Here is a 20,322-nt window from a genome sequence, read left to right as displayed (position 1 = left end):
GGCTAATCTTATACAGTTTTGCGTTGAGTTTTGGCGTAGATCTAACATATTTAGCGTTGGATTTTAGAGTAGATCTTACATATTTAGCGTTGCATTTAGCGTTGATCTTACAGAAATTCAATGCATTCAACGCTAATCTGACATAATTTTGCGTTGAATTTTGGCGTAGATCTTACATACTTAGCGTTGAATTTTAGCGTTGATCTTACATAAATTCAACGCATTCAACACTAATCTTAAATAATTTTGCGTTGAATTTTGGCGTAGATCTTACATATTTAGCGTTGAATTTTAGCGTTGATCTTACATAAATTCAACGCAATCAACGCTAATCTGACATCATTTTGCGTTGAATTTTGGCGTAGATCTTACATATTTAGCGTTGAATTTTAGCGTTGATCTTACATAAATTCAACGCATTCAACACTAATCTTAAATAACCCTGCGTTGAATTTTGGCGCAGACTTACTTATTTAGAGTTGAATTTTAGCGTAGATCTTACATATTTAGCGTTGAATTTAGCGTTGATCTTACATAAATTCAACGCATTCAACGCTAATCTTACATAATTTTGCGTTGAATTTTGCCGTAGATCTTATTAATTAATTTTTTTTTACTGTTTCGACCCCCTATACTGCACAGGTGAGAAAAGATGTCACAAAAAATCACTCTTTAGTGCTCTTTTATAGTGCAAAATCCAATTCAGACCATGTTACGTTTTCAAATTTTTCAAGTTTTTTCAAAAAATTAATTTTTTTACTGTTTCGACCCCCTATACTGCACAGGTGAGAAAAGTGAAGTCAGCAAAAAATCACTTTTTGGTACTCTTTTATAGTGCAAAATCCATTTCAGACCATTTTACGATTTCAGAACTTTTTCAAGATTTTATTTGAAAAAATGAATTCTTTTCACTGTTTTGGAACCCTATACTGCAAAGGTGAGAAACATGAGGTCGGATAAAAATCGTTTTTAGTGCTTTTTTATAGTGAAAAATCCAATTCAGACCAAGTTACGATTTCAAATTTTTCAAGTTTTTTTTCGAAAAATTAATTTTTTTACTGTTTCGACCCCTATACTGCACAAGTGCGAAAAATGAAGTCAGCATAAAATAACCTTTGAGTGCTCTCTTACGGTGCAAAAACCATTTCAGACCATTTTATGAATTCAAATTTTCAAAAACTTTTAAAAAAATTTAAATTTTTCCCAGTACGACTCACATGATAAATGCGTTGAATATGCTAATTTAAATACTACGCAAAATTAACGCAAAATATGTAAGATCTATGCTAAATTCAACGCAAAATATTTAAGATCTACGCTTTATAAGAATTGCGGCTCTTAAGGAAACCAAGGTACTGTGGCACAATGGTAGAAGAGGTGACAAGCAAACAGGAGGTCAGCAGTTCGAGTCGCATACGCAACTGGAGGTTAATTGTTCAAGTGGACGCTTTGCTTTCTTGTAAGATCAACGCTAAATTCAACGCAAAAAAATGTAAGATCTACGCTAAATTCAACGCCAATATGTAAGATCTGCGCTAAATTCAACGCTAAATATGTAAGATCTACGCTAAATTCAACGATAAACATGTACGATCAGCGGCAACTAGCGTCAGCGGCAACTAACAAGTCGGAAAATTCACCGCAATTTTCTTACATAATTTTGCGTTGAATGCGTTGAATTTTTATCTTCAAATTCAACGCATTCAACGCAAAATTATGGATGAAAAATGCGGTGAATTTTCCGACTAGTCAACGCCAGTTGCCGCTGATCTTACGTAATTTTGGCCAAATTCCTCGGCCCGGGTTCATAGTTTTTCTATGCAGAGGGTTTTTCTGCGCCAAGAGACTGAATGACTCAGGAAAACACTGGAGAGAGAGACTTCAATTATAACGGCAATATAAATATAAGACGTCGGAATCAACTGTACGGGCATGCTATTTGAATATTTGGTAGACTGACTAAAACTAAAAGGTATCAGTTATTTGATAGAGATTTAGAATCTTCTCAGTCTGTTATTAGTGGAGATAGATTTTTGTCTGCTACATGACGCGCACCTCGATCTTAAAGTCGATAGCTAATACAACAGAGCTGACAACGAACAGGTTTATTTTTCTTTGGACAGAAAATACATGCAAACGGAATTTTTCCAGGTTTTGGGAAACAATCAGAAATTGATCAGCGTAATAATTCTAGTGTCTGATGCATAAGTTGTCGAATAATGAATTTTTGCGCAAAAGTTTCTTTTTCCTAGTTCCTTCCATCGATGACCCAGCATAATTAATATTTCAGCGTTATTGGACTTCCGTGACAATGTCGCCCAGTTTTTTATTTTTGCTGCAGATATCAGCAAAAAAGAATCAGAAGGTAGATTTTGCGAGCTCAATGCAAAAGTAATTCAAACTAACAACCAGGAGGTAAACATGTATGGGCTGGTGAAATGTACCATAAACCTTGACCCGTGAAGACACCGCGTCGGAGCTTATTTTGCGATCGAAATACTTTTCGACTACGTATTATAGCGTATAACCGTTTTTTTTTTTGCTGTGCAAGTCTATTTTACTCTGATATGAGCTCTGATCAGAGAGAAAAGAGTGAAAATCAGTTCTGGCCAACCTTTGCTAAGGATTTAAATTCAATGCTGTTTTCATTCTGTACAGTTTTTGATTTTTTTTTTGATTTTACACATAGCATAGTAAAAAGTGACATGATAATAATATGTTTTTAGTTAAAATACAGCGTGAGAAATTCTATGATTAAGCGCTGTGTTACTGTATTTCTATGATCCGGGCAGTTGTGTAATTTGGAGTGCCCGGCAATTATAATATTGGAGTCTATGCATAAGTGGAGATCTAAACCTGGGATCTATTGTGTTTCAGTTGCATTCAACATTGTCTACATCTACACGCCAGAATTCTTTCCGACGGTTCTTCGCACAACTGGTTGGACGTTTTGCTCCGCAATTGCCCGCATCGCCTCCATTTCAGCACCTTTCATAATCGAAATAAACATAGGACATTATAAATGCCTGCCCTTTCTCATATTTGCTGCAGTTGGTCTGACCTCCAGCATTTCTGTGCTTCTTTTTGCATTCGAAACGAAAGGCAAGCCGTTTTTAACAACTGTCGAAGAGTTCCAAGAAGCTTGCAAAAAGAAACAAGTTCAAGTCAGTTGAAAACTTTCTCTCACTGTTTCGTCAATTTGTGTCAACAGTTTTGTATAGTGTTGCATGTGCAATGAAGTTTTGTATTAGCTTTTGTAAAAACTAAATTGATGTCATCAATTGTCAATTTTTGAACTCGAGGTTTTTGGACACCACAGGAAACCTAAACAAATTGAATTGGAAAAACAACGCCGTACAGTGATCAAAATCTAATTTCTATAACGATTTTCTTGTTTAATTTTATTCATTGGTCACTCATTTCGGGTCCACAAACTCATTCAACTCTTCACAAGATTTCATATTCGTTACTATATAACTCTTTCACTTCAGCTTTCATCTTTGTAAGTAAACAAGGAGGCTCGGTAATGTGCGATCGCAAATAAGGTTCTGACCCCGCTCATCCGCAATTTTGGCATAGTTGTCTACCAAATGAGGAACACATAGAAAACCCACAAAAATTCAAAGAAGTTTTTAAAAATTGGTCTATGAACAAAAACGTAGCCTCCAAAAGCAAATGACTCAGGGGAAAAAGACGCATTAGATTGATGAGATCTGTCATTATTAAGAGAACGAGTCATGACGAACAGGAAAAACAAATAATAACAAACATTAATTACATCCAAAATTTTATGTCCATTTTTTTAAAATAAAAACTTAATAACAAAGTCAGAATGGGTCAGACAAAGCTCAAACTAAAAAAAAATTGTACTTCAAATTAAAAGATATGGAACCAGTCCATAATAAGGCTCTGTAACAATTAGACAAAAAAGATCAAAAACATAAGTTAAACAATTCGCTTATGCTTTTTAAAAACAATTAATTTCAAAGTAAAAAAACTATTAGAAAACATCGAAAAAGAAAACATCTCACATGTTTATGGTTACCTATGATTCTATAAGAGGGCCTTAAGACCTGTCAGTTTTCAGGGTTTTATGCCGTTTTGAAAGGAACAACAAAATAGGCAACAAAAAAATCCATTTGAAACTTGCCAGAAAACGTTGTCGAAGCCATAAAGCCATGTTTTGCTCCTCAAAATATTTTTGATTGCGCCTTTTTTGAACACTAATAACGTGGTCTGTGGCCGCTCATTAACGAGACTAGGTAACAAAAAGAACAAAAAATTAAGTAAAATTTTTGTAATTTTAGAAAAAACTTATTTCCGAGGTCATTAAAGTGGTTAGCTCCAAAGTGAAAAAATTAATCGCCGAAAAGAAGACCCTCAGACCTTGAACTATCCAGATTTTGTCTTAAGTCTACAACAAGACGTTAAATATGACAAAAATTAAAATCTTGTGAAAAAAGCTTTTTGGAGCCAGTACAGTCATAACGAATTCTTAAAAAACATTAGAATTTATGACAACAATACCTTGTGTTACTACACTCGACACGATTAATGTCATATAGAGCTTTAATTACCGTGGCTAGGTAACAGACTGAAATTAGAAGAACTAACATTGTGAAGTTAAAAGATGTTTTTTGAAAAAAAATTGTTTTCAAATTCATGGAAGCCAATAACTATTTACTCAAATCAGAGTATCGGCTCATCTATTCTTCCATAAGAATCCAATTAAACCTGCAATTATACAAGAGGTTTCATAAGACTAAAAAGACAGTATAACGACAGCTAAAGGCAAAATTATAAATTCAATTAAATTCTTCAAGAAAGTGGTGTCTAAGCCGTCTAAACAATAATCAGTATCTTTAAAAGTTTAATGACTTCAATTGTGATTTGTTTTGAACGCCAATAGTGAAAAAAGTAATCTGTCAACAATTTGATGACATGACGAAAACGAGAAACCGTGAAAAATGAGCAAAGACCTAAAAACCAAAAAATTGTGAAGTTTAGTATTATGAAAGCCAGAAAACCATAACTTAAGGCGTACGACCGCAATAAAATTTCATTTCTATTTCAGAAGAAAGAAGAAGCATTATTGCCTTGCTGAAACTAAGCTACAAGTCAACCAAATCTATAAAAATCAGAGGCTAATATCAAAAAAAAACATTAAATTTTTAATAATCAAGTATTTTTGAAAGTCAAAATGACTAAGCTTTTAAGCAAAAAAACTAGATACAACAATTTGGAGCTACGTACGCAGCCATTTGGATCTATCACCAGATGGTTTTGATATGATATCTGCTGTTCTTTAATCGAAATAAAAAAGAGCGAACTTTGAAAAAAAGACCGACTGATTTTAAAAAATTGGTCTATGAACAAAAAAGTTAGCCTCCAAAGCAAATGAATCATTGGAAAAACGACGCATTAGATTGATGAGATCTGTCATTAATAGGAGAACGATTCATGACAAACAGCAAAAAAAATAATAACAAACATTCAAAATTTTATGTCCAATTTTTAAAAACAAAACTTAATATTAAAGTCAAAAGTGCGTCAAAAGATAAAACTCAAACTAAAGAAAAAAAATTGTACTTCAAAAGAAAAGATATGGAACCAGTCCATAATAAGGCTCGGTAACAACTAGAGAAAAAAAGAACAAAATTGTAAGTTAAACAATTCGCTTATACTTTTTAAAATTAATTTCAAAGTAAAGGAAACCATTAGAAATCATCGAATAAGAAAACATCTCACATGTTTATGATATACTATGATTCTATAAGAGGGCTTTAAGAGCTATCATTGTTCATGGGTTTATGCGGCTTCAAAAGGAACCACAAAAACGGCAACAAAAGTTCATTTGAAACGTACCATAAAACGATGTCGAAGCCATAAAACCAGGTTTTCCTCAAAATATATTTGATTGCGCTTTTTTGAACACTGATAATGTGGTCTGTTGCTGCCCCTAACGAGAAGAGGTAACAAAAAGAACGACAAATTAGGTAAAATTTTTGTATTTATAGAAAAAATTATTTCCGAGGTCATGAAAGCCGTTAGCTCCAAAATAAAATGATTAAATGATTAAATAAGTTGATTATTTGTCCAAAAGAAGACCTTGAGACCTTTAATTATCCAACATTTGTCTTAAGTCTTCAAAAAGACGTCAAATATGACAAAAAGTAAAATCTTGTGAAAAAAGCTTTTTGAAGCCAGTAAAGTCATACTGAAGTCTTAAAAAAACATTAGGTTTTATGACAACAATACCTTGTGTTACTACACACGACACCATTAATGTCATATAAGAGTTTTAATTACCGTAGCTAGGTAACAGACAGACAATAAAAGAACCAAAATTGCAAAGTTAAAAAGTGTTTTTTAATTGAAAAAAACTGTTTGCGAAGTCATGAAAGCCAATAACTATTTACTCAAATCAGAATATCGGCTCATCTATTCTTCCATAAGAATCCAATTAAACCTGCAAATATACAGGAGGTTTCATAAGACTAAAAAGACAGTATAACGACAACTAAAGGCAAAATTATAAATTCAATTAAATTCTTCAAGAAAGTGGTGTCTAAGCCGTTTAAACAATAATCAGTATCTTTAAAAGTTTAATGACTTCAATTGTGATTTGTTTTGAACGCCAATAGTGAAAAATGTAATCTGTCAACAATTTGATGACATGACGAAAACGAGAAAGCGTGAAAAATGGACAAAGGCAAAACAAAATAGTGAAATTTAGTATTTTGAAAGCCAGAAAACCATAACTTAAGGCGTGCGACCGCAATAAAGATTCATTTCTATTTCAGAAGAAAGAAGGAGCATTCTTTCCTTGCTTACACTAAGCTACAAGTTGACCAAATTAAAAACAAATGAGAGGCGAAGTTCAATAAAACGTTACTTATTTAATAATCAAGTATTTTTAAAAGCCAAAATGACTATAAGCTTTCATGCAAAAAACTAGATACAACAATTTGGAGCTGCGTGCGCAACCATTTGGATCTATCGCCAGTTGGTTTTGATATGAAATGTGCTGTTCTTTAATCAAATAAAAACGAACGAATTTTGAAAAAAAGACCGACTGATTTTCAAAAATTGGTCTATGAACAAAAAATTAGCCTCCAAAGCAAATGACTCAGTGGAAAAAAGCGACTCATTAGATAGATGAGATCTGTCATTATTAAGAGAACGAGTCATGACGAACAGCAAAAACAAATAATAACAAACATTAATTACATCCAAAATTTTATGTCAATTTTTTTTTTAAAAAAAGTTAACATCAAAGTCAAAATGGCGTCAGAAGATAAAACTCAACCTAAAAAAATGTGTACTTCAAACGAAAAGATATGGAACCAGTCCATAATAAAGCTCGGTAACAATTAGACAAAAAAGAACAAAAACATAAGTTAAACAAATCGCCTATACTTTTTAAAATTAATTTCTAAGTAAAGAAAATCATCAAGAAAATCATCGAATAAGAAAAGATCCCACATGTTTATGATTACCTGTGATTCTATAGGAGGGCTTTAAGAGCTGTCATTATTCATGGTTTTATGCGGCTTCAAAAGGATCAACAAAAAATGCAACGAAAAAATTATTTGAAACGTTGTCGAAGCCATAAAGCCAGGTTTTGCTCCTCAAAATATATTTGATTGCGCTTTTTTGAACACTGATAATGTGGTCTGTGGCTGCTCATTAACGAGACTAGGTAACAAAAAGAACAAAAAATTAAGTAAAATTTTTGTATTTTTAGAAAAAAATTTTTTTCGAGTTCATGAAAGCAGTTAGCTCCGAAATGGAAAATTTAATAATTAAATAAGTTAATTATTCGCCCAAAATAAAACCCTCAGGCCTTTAATTATCCAGAATTTGTCTTAAGTCTACAAAAAGACGTCAAATATGACAAAAATTCAAAATTTGTGAAAAAAGCTTTTTGAAGCCACTAAAGTCATAACGAATTCTTAAAAAACATTAGGTTTTATGGCAACAATACCTTGCGATACTACACTCGACACCATTAATGTTGTATAAGAGCGTTAATTACCGTGGCTAGGTAACAGACAGACAATAAAAGAACCAAATTGCAAAGTTAGAAAGTGTTTTTTTAATTGAAAAAAAAAACTGTTTGCAAAGTCATGAAAGCCAATAACTATTTACTCAAATCAGAATATCGGCTCATCTATTCTTCCATAAGAATCCAATTAAACCTCCAAATATACAGGAGGTTTCATAAGACTAAAAAGACAGTACAACGACAGCTAAAGACAAAATTAAAAATTCAAATAGTTTCTTCAAGAAAGTAAAACTTTAAGTTAATTTGAATCAATTTTAATTGGTCCCCATTCTGGTGCCTTTTGTCAGATTATGGATATTTTTGTGAGTGGGTATGGAAATTTGAAAATTCATACTGATTTGTTGTTCATTCGATTTGTGTATGAAGAAAAAAACTAAATTTTGAAAAAATTGAATTTCTTTCAATCAATAGTAGTGTTAGATAATCATCATATGAAGTGCATAGAGTATCAAACCTTTATCAGTACATTTAACAATGGGCTGAAAACTGGAATTAAGACTAGCAATATAAAAGAAAAGAGTCCACATAGTTTTGAGTCTCGACTGTGAATGGGCTGGTTTTCTAGAACTTGACATAGCTGAACGTCTCCATGGGTAGAAACCAGTCTTCGATATGCATCCTTATAGATCAATATTGGTTGCCCCGGAGGATCGGCAAAAATCAAAATCTTGATTTTCACGCATAATAGGAGCCAATGTGTTCCAGCATTGTCAGACGGTGATGCATTGACTATTATAAATGAATTTGATTGCAAAATTTTAAGAAAATTTTTTTCTGCAAAGACGCCCGGAAATTTGTGCTACAGTAGCTTGCAGCGCTGAAGTAAATTCAGTAGTTTGTCAGTATAAAGTTTTTCGACACACGTCGTGCACTGTCAACGTAAATTGTACTTTTTTTCGCCAATTATAAAAATTTCAATATTGTTTGGAACAGCAGCTGAGAAATTCAGTTCCACGGTTTTTGAACTGTTTGTCAGCTCGGGGTGAATAAGACTATGGGAAGCCTTTTGTGTGCTGGTTAAGTCAAAAACCATAAGGAAATGGCTGGGATACTCGCTCAGTTGAATTCAATGATCGTTGTCAATATAAGCCAAGTCAAATACTGTGTTAAAATAGAGACGTTTATCGTCATCTGTTGATATTGGACTATCCGCTAGAGGCAGTCCATTGCGATAAAAAATATTTTTCTTCGAGACCAAATCTCCGATAATGAAACGGATTGAGTCTGTTATTGCCTAAGAAAGCTTCGTTAGTGTTTAAACAAATTGAAAGTCTGCGGATTGGTTCTCGCGAGATAATATCCTCTTGCTTCCTTCTATGGAGACCAGCTGAAGCCAAAAACGTTTTGTAATGGTTTTGAAGTAGAAAAAGATGCGGAACTGCTTAATAAGGTTTTTTCAATGGCTGACAAAACATCGTCATTTAGCGTCATCTTGTGGACAAACAAATTGGCCTCTAAAATTACTACCTTGAAGTGTTTGGAGCGTCATGACAAAAACATCAATGACAAAAACATCATTAGAACGTCTGAAAGCAATGCGAAGCGCTACACCACTAAGCAGATGTCGATCACAACTGAAGAAGTGAAAGCAACTTTTTCACAAAAAAACGAATTCGGCTGATTTTTTAACTAAATCTTTCCTCCTGTCAATTTCTGTTGCCAGTAACGTAGCCGGGTTCTCTTCGAATGAGTAGCTTTGACATGCTAGCCATGTGTTTTTGGTGTCTTTGTTGTGAGACAATTTGTTGTGGGCCTCGACAAAACTTTTGTGCGCTTAGTTCCCGTCAGCATTTGATATTTTCAATCCATCAGCAGATACCGTACAATCAGAAAACAACGAGTGTAACACATTGTAGAAAAACTATGGAGCATCAGTTTCCACTTTGTCAGTAGAAACCGCTGCATCGTGTTTCAAATGAGCTCCTGACGACTGAACAATTTTACATTTGAATTCGAAAAAAAATGTTTTGTATATCTATAAAAATTATTCCGATCACCAGAGACTTCAAACTCTAACATAAGTCCATTTGGACTGTAGACAGGTCCCATTTCTGACAGAAACTTCCATCAAACGTTACTAAGAGAGCTGGCTTTTCCAATAAATCCAGATTACTGTAAGTCTTTTCTGTTAGTAACAAACTAGCGATCATCGTTAACTTTGGCGAAAAGATCTGACCGACTTCTTTTCAGGGGTCTTCAAGTGGAAATAATGTTTTTCCGTTTGGTTACTGCTGTTGATTTTTTGGATGATCTCTTTGGCCGACTTCTTTGTCTACGTTATCGTAACTTTCTTTCCCGTGATCCACCAGCCTTTTTTTAATCTATTAGAAATTGTGTTTTTGAGGGCTTCTTTGGAGATTTTTTACTGCTTACTACGTCCAGTAGATCTGAAAACTCTGTTCCAACAGTTCCTTCCCAATAAGTTTGACAGTTGGTAGAATGAATCGACGTGCTATTGGTAGAGCAACACGACCAATACCAGCAGCCAAAGCTCCAAAGCCACTACCTCCTTGTCGATGGTATCCAGAAAATTGCGGTAAAGAAGTTGCTTTACTTGCGTAGGATGAATCCATTTTAACTTGAAAATTTTTTGAATTGTAACGTCGAGAGAACTTTTCCTGTTTCCGAGTTGGGAACCAAATCACCTGTTTTTGTTCGCAAGTCAAAAGAACGGGACTGAAATGTGTTTGTCAATAGCTTTTTGTAATCCAAGTTTGAAGAAACTATTCGATGCGTTGGTTCAACTTCGCACACATTACCGTTTTATAGACGCTGTATTGAATCAATGACTCGTAAAAAAGGCGCTTTAGCATCAAGCACTTACTGATATTCAGTAAGTTTTGCAAGTACGAATATCAAATGTTTTCAAACCAACAGATCCACTGGTAGCTCTCGATAATAGGCTTTCGTGTCGTCACTTTCCTTTAATTTCTCTGCAGTCGTGATCTTTTTATAGCCAATATGGGTACCATTTCCATAAGGAACTCCCTCAAAGCCAAAGATACTTGAAATTTTTTTGCTTAGAAACGTAATCCCTTCATGTTTTCCAGTCAAAACTTTGTAATTTCCAGCATTTTTTATTTCTCTGAAGGAAAAGTGAGGCAGTCCGGCTGTGCTTGATTAATGCTAGAAGCTAACTTACGTTGTCAAATGTCCCTAGAGTAAACTGTAATTTTGATCCATTGTATGGTCGTGAGATAACATTGGCTTCGGCAGCCGTTCTTGTAGCTTCTTCATATTCTTTCAAGCCGACAGCAATAAATTCCCCTCCACAAACTTTTCAAATTTCGTTGGAAAAATGTTTTTACTTAACAAAACCTTCAAGTCGCCAGAAAGTTTAATTTCATCATTTAAAAAGTTTCGAAACGACGCCAGAGTATTTGATTTGAATATTTGCATCGATGCAGACGATATAACATGTACTGTGAACTCATCTTCAAATTTATGCGCGCCATTTTATTCGCTGCGTTCACGAACCAGTTGTAATTCTGGCTGATAGAAATTACCCTCTAGTTTTTCTTTGTTTGCGTCAATAATAGCATAGGTTGGCGTTGACAACGGTAAAATATCTGTAATCTCAAATACCTTGTCAGTAAAGGATTCTTTGCATCCCTTTCTGAACGATTCTTGCTTTTTGACAATTCTAACAATGTCTCCGATGAAAAACTTGGGTTTTTGAAGGATACTTGTTTGAGCACTCAGTGAGACTAGTCATTGTGCATCTTTATTTAGTAACTTTGTTTGGGCCAAGTTTAGTGACCCGGTTAACACGTGAATTAATTGTGTTCACAAACTTATCCAATTTATCAATAAAAGAGTACGTCCACTTTTCTTCAAGGTATCTGTAGATGATATTTTTAGCGAGCGAATGTTTTTCTGCAAAAGCAGATTTTTTCACTGAAGTTGCCATATAAATGAATTCCTCTTTTCTCACACAAGCCTTCAAAAGCTCCAAGAAACTCTTTACCATCGTCAACCCATACTTTTATTGGTTGTTTGTACATGATCTTTTTTTAATGTTTGGGCTGCTTTCTGTTGCATGTTTCTTTTTCATTTGTTCCACTCTTAGACATCATGACAAACAGTCAACTGCTACCAAGATGTGTTTGACATCTCGATTGTACTTTGCAAGTTTATCAATATGAGCTAAATGAAGAGACCAAACCTCATTAAGGTTCTTTACAATGATTCTTGGAAACCTTAAACTAATTGAGCGGTATTTTGTGAAGAACGGTTTTGTTTCTGAATACGACCTCAATTTAGCCATTGACATTTTGCTTTATGTATGAAATTGCTTTGGGCTACCAAAAAAAAGCAGTTGCTTTTGAATAAAGTTGCTCCAAGGTTTTTCTCTCAGAAGAAGAAGGGGATCTCATTTCTTCGGTTCGCTCTATTTTTTTGTCTTTTTGATTTTGTCTTTTTTTATTGTTGTGACTCGTTTTGGATTACCGCTTTCTGATTGTGGACTTTGTTGGGTTTAGAAGAATTCCTGTTCACTTTCATAGGCTTGTAGAATTTGCTTAGCGTATGTGTTTGCAACAAGTTCAGGATTAATCGGGAGAACAGCGAAAAATTGGAAAATGTTCTGATTCATCAAATTATTTAGTAGGCTGTTGTAGATCATACAAAAATTTGGAGACTTTTAAACTTGTTGGTTCTTGATTGATGTACAGTAACTTGCTTTCGTCTTCAATTGTAACTGTTTCTGATTTGAGGAAAAAGTCAAGCAAGATTTCTGCACGTAGGAATTTGTGTTTTTTTTCAGTTTCAGATAGCCATCATTGATTCAAAACTTGTGGGGGGCACTTTACTTTTTTTTGTGACAACTGGATCAATTCCACTGTCATCACTAATCGAGTCCATTTTTTGAGCTCGTCTACTTCTTTTTCCAGCTCAGTTAAAACTGGCTCTGTTTGAACTACTCCATCTCCCTTTCCACGCTGCCATTGGAACTTTGCTTATTTCTTTGCATGAGTGCTAAGTGAGCTGCTTTGTTTCTATAGACTGGGTTGTCAAGAATTTCGCTTTTTAATGGTTGTATCTACAAGAACATACGCTTCGGAATGAAAACGAATTCTTCTGCATGCATTAAGGTTTCTTAAGTACAGATAACAAGCAAAGCTAACCGTTGTTACTAGTTCTATTTCTCTTGCAAAAATTTCCTTTTTTGCCTTCAAACTTGTCTGATTAGATGAAAAATTTTCTGATTGAGTTTTCTTTGGTTCCTGTCAAGTTTTTGTTAACGGGAACGTTACCATTAACTACGTCCAGGAAGCATTTGCAGAGAGAATAAAAAACTTTTTAGTAGCTGACTTGATTAACTTTTATGACCTGATATCCGATACTTGTAGCATTTGCTGATGCATAGATATTTCTTTCTCTTCCATCGGTTAGATATATAATAACAGCTGTTGCTTGAGGTAAGTAAAATGTTGATGGGCCTGGATGCAAAATATTAGAGAAGTAACGTAATGCATCTGACTTTTTTGGACTTAGGTCGATTAATAAACGACCAAAGGGTTGCTTTGTTGCTAACTCGTAACTTTCTCTTAAAAATTGAGTGTTGTTGTTGTCAACCAATTGAAGCAATTTGTTGAACATCACGAGGCGATTTAAATAAAACAATGTGTGTTGTATTAAGATCAATCGTTCTTGACCATTTGCTCTGTTGAAACAAGTTGTGCTTCACGTTAATCACACTGATTTTTTACGACGTCCAGCTGTCGCTAATTTAGAAAATTCTCTATCATTGAAAATTCCTTCACAAGAATCGTCAAATACCAAAAGGCAATAATCTGGTTCTGATATTTGCTCAAAACTGGAAAACTTCAGAAACTGATTATTTATTTTCAATGAACAAAAATTTAGGTTAATCATCCTGGTAGAAACAAATAATTGATTAAAACTTGGTTGAGAAGGTGTTTTAAAGTAACATTTTGAAAATCAATTCAGTTTTTCTACAACATGATGTGCCACAAACACCATAAAAAGTCTATCGGTACTTGAAATTATTTTAGTCATAGTTTCGCGTTAGATAGAGCGTATCCAACTGTGCAAGAGAGGAGTGAAAACCAGAACGTTGATTCTTCACAATCGAGTTTAACAAACAACAATTTGACCGAAGAAACTTCTATAAAAAAAACTATTATGAAAATTTGGGTAATATATTCCACCTCAGATCTTGGAACTGTAGAGTTACAAAACCGCCAAGATCGCCTTTCTTGGTGATTTTCTTAAAAAACTAAGTCAGTTATAGCTCCTTCAGCGTCAATGTTGTCCTCGGGTTGACTCATTTGAAACCAGTTTTCAAAATAAACAATGAATTGAAGCTCAGTATCATGCATATTTAATTGTCAATGGAAATTTCTTAACAAGAATTTTTTCTTAACATTTCTTAAGTGCGAATTTTCATCAGTTTTTTTGTAAGCAATAGTATAGTTTGCATTCACATAGTCAGTTTTATCTCTGAACACAAATTACTCTAGGTTGTTTTCTTTGATAATCTCCTTAATTTCAGCCGGAAGACTTTCATCTGCTGGAGATATCTCAACAAATACTGCATGCTTGTGCATAGATAAAGAGGTTAGTTTCAGTCTTCGCACTTTCTCTTGAATAGACATGGTAAAACGTGAAATACTAGGGAAAGGTGTTTTTTCAGTGTATCTAATTCTGTATCAGTGCAGTTAAATTGTTGCTTCCTTAGTACAATTTGACTACAAGTATCAGCTTTCTCTTCTTTAAAAAATGTAACGGTTAGATGGTCTTCAGCCGTTATGTAACTGTAAACTGTTAAATTTGGAGACAAATTCACTTGAAGGAGAGATGGAGTTCATTTTTCAAACGACGACTAATTCGTCAGCCTCTGGTAAATCAATTTGGCGTTCTTAGTAGCACTATATCTGCTTCTTTGTCGTTTGGGACAAGTTACCGCATATAATTCATAAATTCGTATGTCACGATATAATTTTAGGTTTTCAACCTTTGGACATAACAACTTCTCCAATTTATTCACGTCTCTTTGGAGTAACTCATTCAAAGTGTCCGCTTTTTCAGTTCCTTTTCCATAAAATTAAGCAAAGGGAAAACGAAGTTTGATGCTTTGAATAAATTACTGCAAATAGCAATTGGGGTAATCTCCGCTCTACCAATTTAAATCATGAAAAAATTGTGAAACCCACTGGTATGACTTTTGTTCATTTGAGGAAAGTATACTGAATGAACTTGTGGGCAGGAAAGAAGCTGTATCACTGTTTTTATGAGTACACACCGAAAACTCTTCGAATATGTCGAAAGCCTTCAATATCAAGAACAACTGGTCGCAGTTTCAACATTCCAATAAACTGAACAAGTTTTACTTAATGTCTTCACATAGAGACAGAAAGCTACGCCTGTGACGTGACCCAGATACTCATTTAAGTCTGGACGGGGAAAGACGTAAGAATAACTTGGTTCTTTTTCGCTGTGTTCAAAGACAAAACCGGAAGCGTCATGGAAAAGAGCATGCAATTTTAATATTTTTTATGATCTTAAAAATTTGTCAACTGTAGAGTTGTCAATGCCGATGAGCACAGCATAGAGTCCTTACTCCAATGCAAAATTTAAATCAAGATCAAGATCCAGGTAAAAACAAGTTGCTAAGAATTACAGATGCCTTTAACTATACCATGAATATTCTTTTTTCACTTCCTGATATATATCATGGTTACTTTTCAAGTCTACCGTTGCAATTGTTGCCATTGGGCGCTCCTTGAGAAATGACACTTCAAGTCTTGAGAAATGACCTAATGACCCAACTTTTGTTCTAAGAGATGAGATAGATACATGGAAAACAAAAATTTTGAGAAGAAACTTGCAATTTAATCCAGCCAAACCAATTCCCACTGTTAAGGTTTTCAACTGTGACCCATTTACAATAACTGCAACTTATCTCTCCACCCATATACTGTTACTCCCACTTAGGATAATCCCCTATAATCCCATGTTTATTCATCATAAAAATACCCACTTAAGATAACCCCCTATATTACCTTGTTTAACTATCGTAAAAAAATACCCATTTAAGAACCCCCTATATTCCCATGTTGAAGTATCTTATCTTTGCCCACCCAGCATAAGGCCCTATAACTACACGTTTAGGATCCCAGGAAAGCCCACTTGGGGATCATTCCCTATATTCCCATGTTTAAGTATCGTAAAAGACCCAATTAATATCATCCCCTGTGTTCATCCCATGTTTAGGTATCACAGGATTACCCTCTCACCATGACCCCATTAAATCGCATATTTAAGATCATAGAAATGCCCACTCGTGATCACTCCCTATATTCTCATGTTTAATATCGCATGAATACCCCCCCCCCCCACCCGCTCTTAACGATCTTATTATTTACTACTGAGGTCCGAAACAAAAAATGGCCTGAGGGCGAATCGGTCCAGAGCATAGTGATGCCTGATACAGTTTCATGCACTTGATGTTTGATCTACTCCACATTAACTCGACCTCAGATTAGAAATTCCTAGATCAAAGTGACCTCTTATTTTCATTCCGTGCCACTGTAAAAAAAATTGTGAAACCCTAGCCAAGAAATTATCCAGCACCTTATCCAGAATTTTGATCAGTAGGAATGATTTCCAACTAGACGAAACCAACCAATTACCGTGAAGCTAACTTCTAGTGCACTCTATTCAGTTTTGACATACATTCGTAGGATTAACCGTTCACCTTAAAGTGATAGGAATCAAAATATGGTATGATTGTGAGATTCATCTCATTACTGTGCAGATTTTGATCACAAGTGCACTATAATAAATCAGATTAAAAACCAATAATTTAAGCAATCAACTTCCGCCAAATTGTTAGAAATTCAGTAGGATGCGAGAATCTTTATTTTTGACAAACAAAATATTTTCTTTTTTCCCATAGGTAAGCGTTGCAATCGAGACAACTCAAACTCTTTAATGCAGCTTTTTCCGAGTTTTCGCATGGCGTTGTTGAAATAATCTGTTGCAAGCTCTCAATTGCAGCACCTGATCAGTTATCTAACATGCGTCTTTCAAATCCAGGCGAAGAGCCCGGGTCGAGATGTCACCGCTAAAATCGCTAAAAGATGTAAGATGTGCGGTGAATGAGGAAAAATGTAAGATTTGCGCCCAATGCGATGAATGCGGCGAAAAAAATTTAAGCTGTGAATAATTTCTTTCACCTCTTAAGCTGTGAAAGAAATTTTTCACCACTACCAGCAGAATGTGGTGAAAAAATTTTTTCACCGCTACAAGCGGAATACGATGAAAGAAAAATTTTCACGGCTAAAATTGCAAACCTTGCAAATATTCACCGCTAATTTCAACGCTTCTCTTAAATTCACAGGAAAAATCATTGCAGTAAGTGACAGTTGGAGCAGTGGAAAAAGAAGTTGGTAAAATGCAGGAGGTGAGTGGATCGAACCCGTGTACGGTAGTGTAATTTTACTTCGAAGTATTCACTAACAACATAAATGCTGTACACTAATGTAAGACAACATTAATATAGAAAGAAAAACAATGTAATTTCAATCAATAAATTCATTCCGTTTTCTTTCCAAAAACAAGTCCTAGCAAGAATTCTGACCGTGACTAACTTTTCCTTGATACTCCGGAAAATCATTCAAAGAAAACGTGGTAGCATTTTTTCAAAACTTTTTTTTCCAATTTGCAGGAACTTAGGTCGGATAAAAATTTGTTCTGCAGAATAATAAATTGGCAAATAACGCTTTTTTTGACCAACTGAGAGCTAATTTTTTGTGTGGTATATAGTTTTCCTGACAACAGAATTTGGCTTATGACAATAAAAATTGGCAAATCGCAGTATGTTTCCTATTTGTGAAGGAACTGGCTTTGAACTTCTTTTGTTTAAAAGAAGCTCTGTAGTTCAGCATATCTCTTATTATTGGGATTAATTTTTTTTTCAAATCTATGGAGCTGTCATATTTTTATCTGTTACAGCCAGCTTTCACAGCCCAGTAAACTTGAAGCTCCAGAGAAGAAAACAAGTTTTATAAATAGTTGACGTATTACCGCTGACTATTGCAGGTATCCTAACAAAAACGTTGTGTAAGGTTTTTTTCTTTTTAGGAACGAATTTTTTAAGGCTTATCAACTTTTATTTCTTGTGAAGTTCTGCTGAATAGCATTGTTTGTTGTTTATGGTAGTTCCGTTTACCATCAAGAATAACTCGTAGATTTTTAACTCGCTGTTTTTTGGAAAGCTTCCGGTTAAATACCTGTTGGTCAACTATCTTTTTCAGATTACCAAATTTGAAAGAAAATATTTCAATTTTAATAATATTAGTTTGTACACTTTATTAGTTGAAGTATTCAATTTTTGTGAGATTTCTGATTCGATTTCGGATTTTCAAGGCCAAATTAGATAAACGTAGTTTAGTAAAAAGTAGTGAATTTCACTGCGAAGTATACAATAACAACATAAATGCTGTACACTAATGTAAAACAACAATATTATAGAAAGAAAAACAATGTAATATCAATCATTAAAATAATTCCGTTCTCTTTCCAAAAACAAGTCCTTGCAAGAATTCTGACCGTGACTAACTTTTCCTGGATCCTCCAAAAAATCATTAAAAGAAAAAGTGGTAGCATTTTTTCAAATTTTTATTTGCAGAAATTTAGGTCGGATGAAAATTTGTTCTGCAGAATAATACCTTGGCAAATAACGCTTTTTTGGCCAACTGAGAGCTAATTTTTTATGTTGCATAAAGTTTTCCTGACAACAGAATTTGGCTTATGATAATAAAATTTGGCAAATCGCAGTCTGTTTCCTATTTGTGAAGGAACTGGCTTTGAACTTCTTTTGTTTAAAAGAAGCTCTGTTCTTCAGCATATCTCTTATTATTGGGATTAATTTTTTTCAAATCTATGGAGCTGTCATATTTTTATCTGTTACAGCCAGCTTTCACAGCCCAGTAAACTTGAAGCTCCAGAGAAGAAAACAAGTTTTATAAATAGTTGACGTATTACCGCTGACTATTGCAGGTATCCTAACAAAAACGTTGTGTAGGTTTTTTTTCTTATTAGGAACGAATTTTTTAAGGCTTATCAACTTTTATTTCTTGTGAAGTTCTGCTGAATAGCATTGTTTGTTGTTTATGGTAGTTCCGTTTACCATCAAGAATAACTCGTAGATTTTTAACTCGCTGTTTTTTGGAAAGCTTCCGGTTAAATACCTGTTGGTCAATTATCTTTTTCAGATTACCAAATTTGAAAGAAAACATTTCAATTTTAATAATATTAGTTTGTACACTTTATTAGTTGAAGTATTCAATTTTTGTGAGATTTCTGATTCGATTTCGGATTTTCAAGGCCAAATTAGATAAACGTAGTTTAGTAAAAAGTAGTGAATTTCACTGCGAAGTATACAATAACAACATAAATGCTGTACACTAATGTAAAACAACAATATTATAGAAAGAAAAACAATGTAATATCAATCATTAAAATAATTCCGTTCTCTTTCCAAAAACAAGTCCTTGCAAGAATTCTGACCGTGACTAACTTTTCCTGGATCCTCCAAAAACTCATTAAAAGAAAATGTGGTAGCATTTTTTCAAATTTTTATTTGCAGAAATTTAGGTCGGATGAAAATTTGTTCTGCAGAATAATACCTTGGCAAATAACGCTTTTTTGGCCAACTGAGAGCTAATTTTTTATGTTGCATAAAGTTTTCCTGACAACAGAATTTGGCTTATGATAATAAAATTTGGCAAATCGCAGTCTGCTTCCTATTTGTGAAGGAACTGGCTTTGAACTTCTTTTGTTTAAAAGAAGCTCTGTTGTTCAGCATATCTCTTATTATTGGGATTAATTGTTTTCAAATCTATGGAGGTGTCATATTTTTATCTGTTAAAGCCACCTTTCACTGCCCAGTTTACTTGAAACTCCAGCGAAGAAAACAAGTTTTATAATTAGTTGACGTTTTAACGCTGAGTACTGCAGGTATCTTAACAAAAAACGATGTGTAAGTTTTTTTAGGAACGAATTTTTGTAGGGCTTATAAGCTCTTCTTTCTTGCGCAATTCTGCTGAATAGCATTTTTAGTTGTTTATGGTAGTTCCGTTTATCTTCAAGAAGAACTCGAATATATTTAACACGCTGCTTTTTGGAAAGCTTCCGGTTAAATACCTGTAGGTCAACTATCTCTTTCAGATTACCAAATTTGAAAGAAAATATTTCAATTTTATTTCTGTTAGGTTGTACACTTT

At 34.1% G+C, this 20,322-nt stretch overlaps 2 protein-coding genes across 7 annotated transcripts in view; one reads left to right on the top strand and one right to left on the bottom strand.

The window, feature by feature from the left end:
- LOC142342878 (solute carrier family 22 member 15-like) overlaps nucleotides 1–3,301 on the top strand; it is a 62,122-nt gene extending 58,821 nt beyond the window's left edge. For all 5 annotated transcript variants that reach the window (XM_075394524.1, XM_075394519.1, XM_075394522.1 and 2 more), the window contains one exon: nucleotides 2,878–3,301. In XM_075394524.1, coding sequence (XP_075250639.1) covers nucleotides 2,878–3,173 — 296 coding nt within the window. In that variant the 3' untranslated portion in view covers nucleotides 3,174–3,301. The remainder of the gene's footprint in view (nucleotides 1–2,877) is intronic.
- The window catches only part of LOC142342880 (cyclin-dependent kinase 1-like), a 418,971-nt gene that overhangs the window by 325,927 nt on the left and 72,722 nt on the right, over nucleotides 1–20,322 (bottom strand). The window lies entirely within an intron of this gene.

Source organism: Convolutriloba macropyga, chromosome 7, assembly GCF_964194025.1.
Source record: "Convolutriloba macropyga chromosome 7, txConMacr16.3, whole genome shotgun sequence".
NCBI classification, from domain to species: Eukaryota; Metazoa; Xenacoelomorpha; order Acoela; family Convolutidae; genus Convolutriloba; species Convolutriloba macropyga.
Note: the sequence above shows the minus strand (reverse complement) of the source record. Positions and strands in the feature narration are given on the sequence as shown.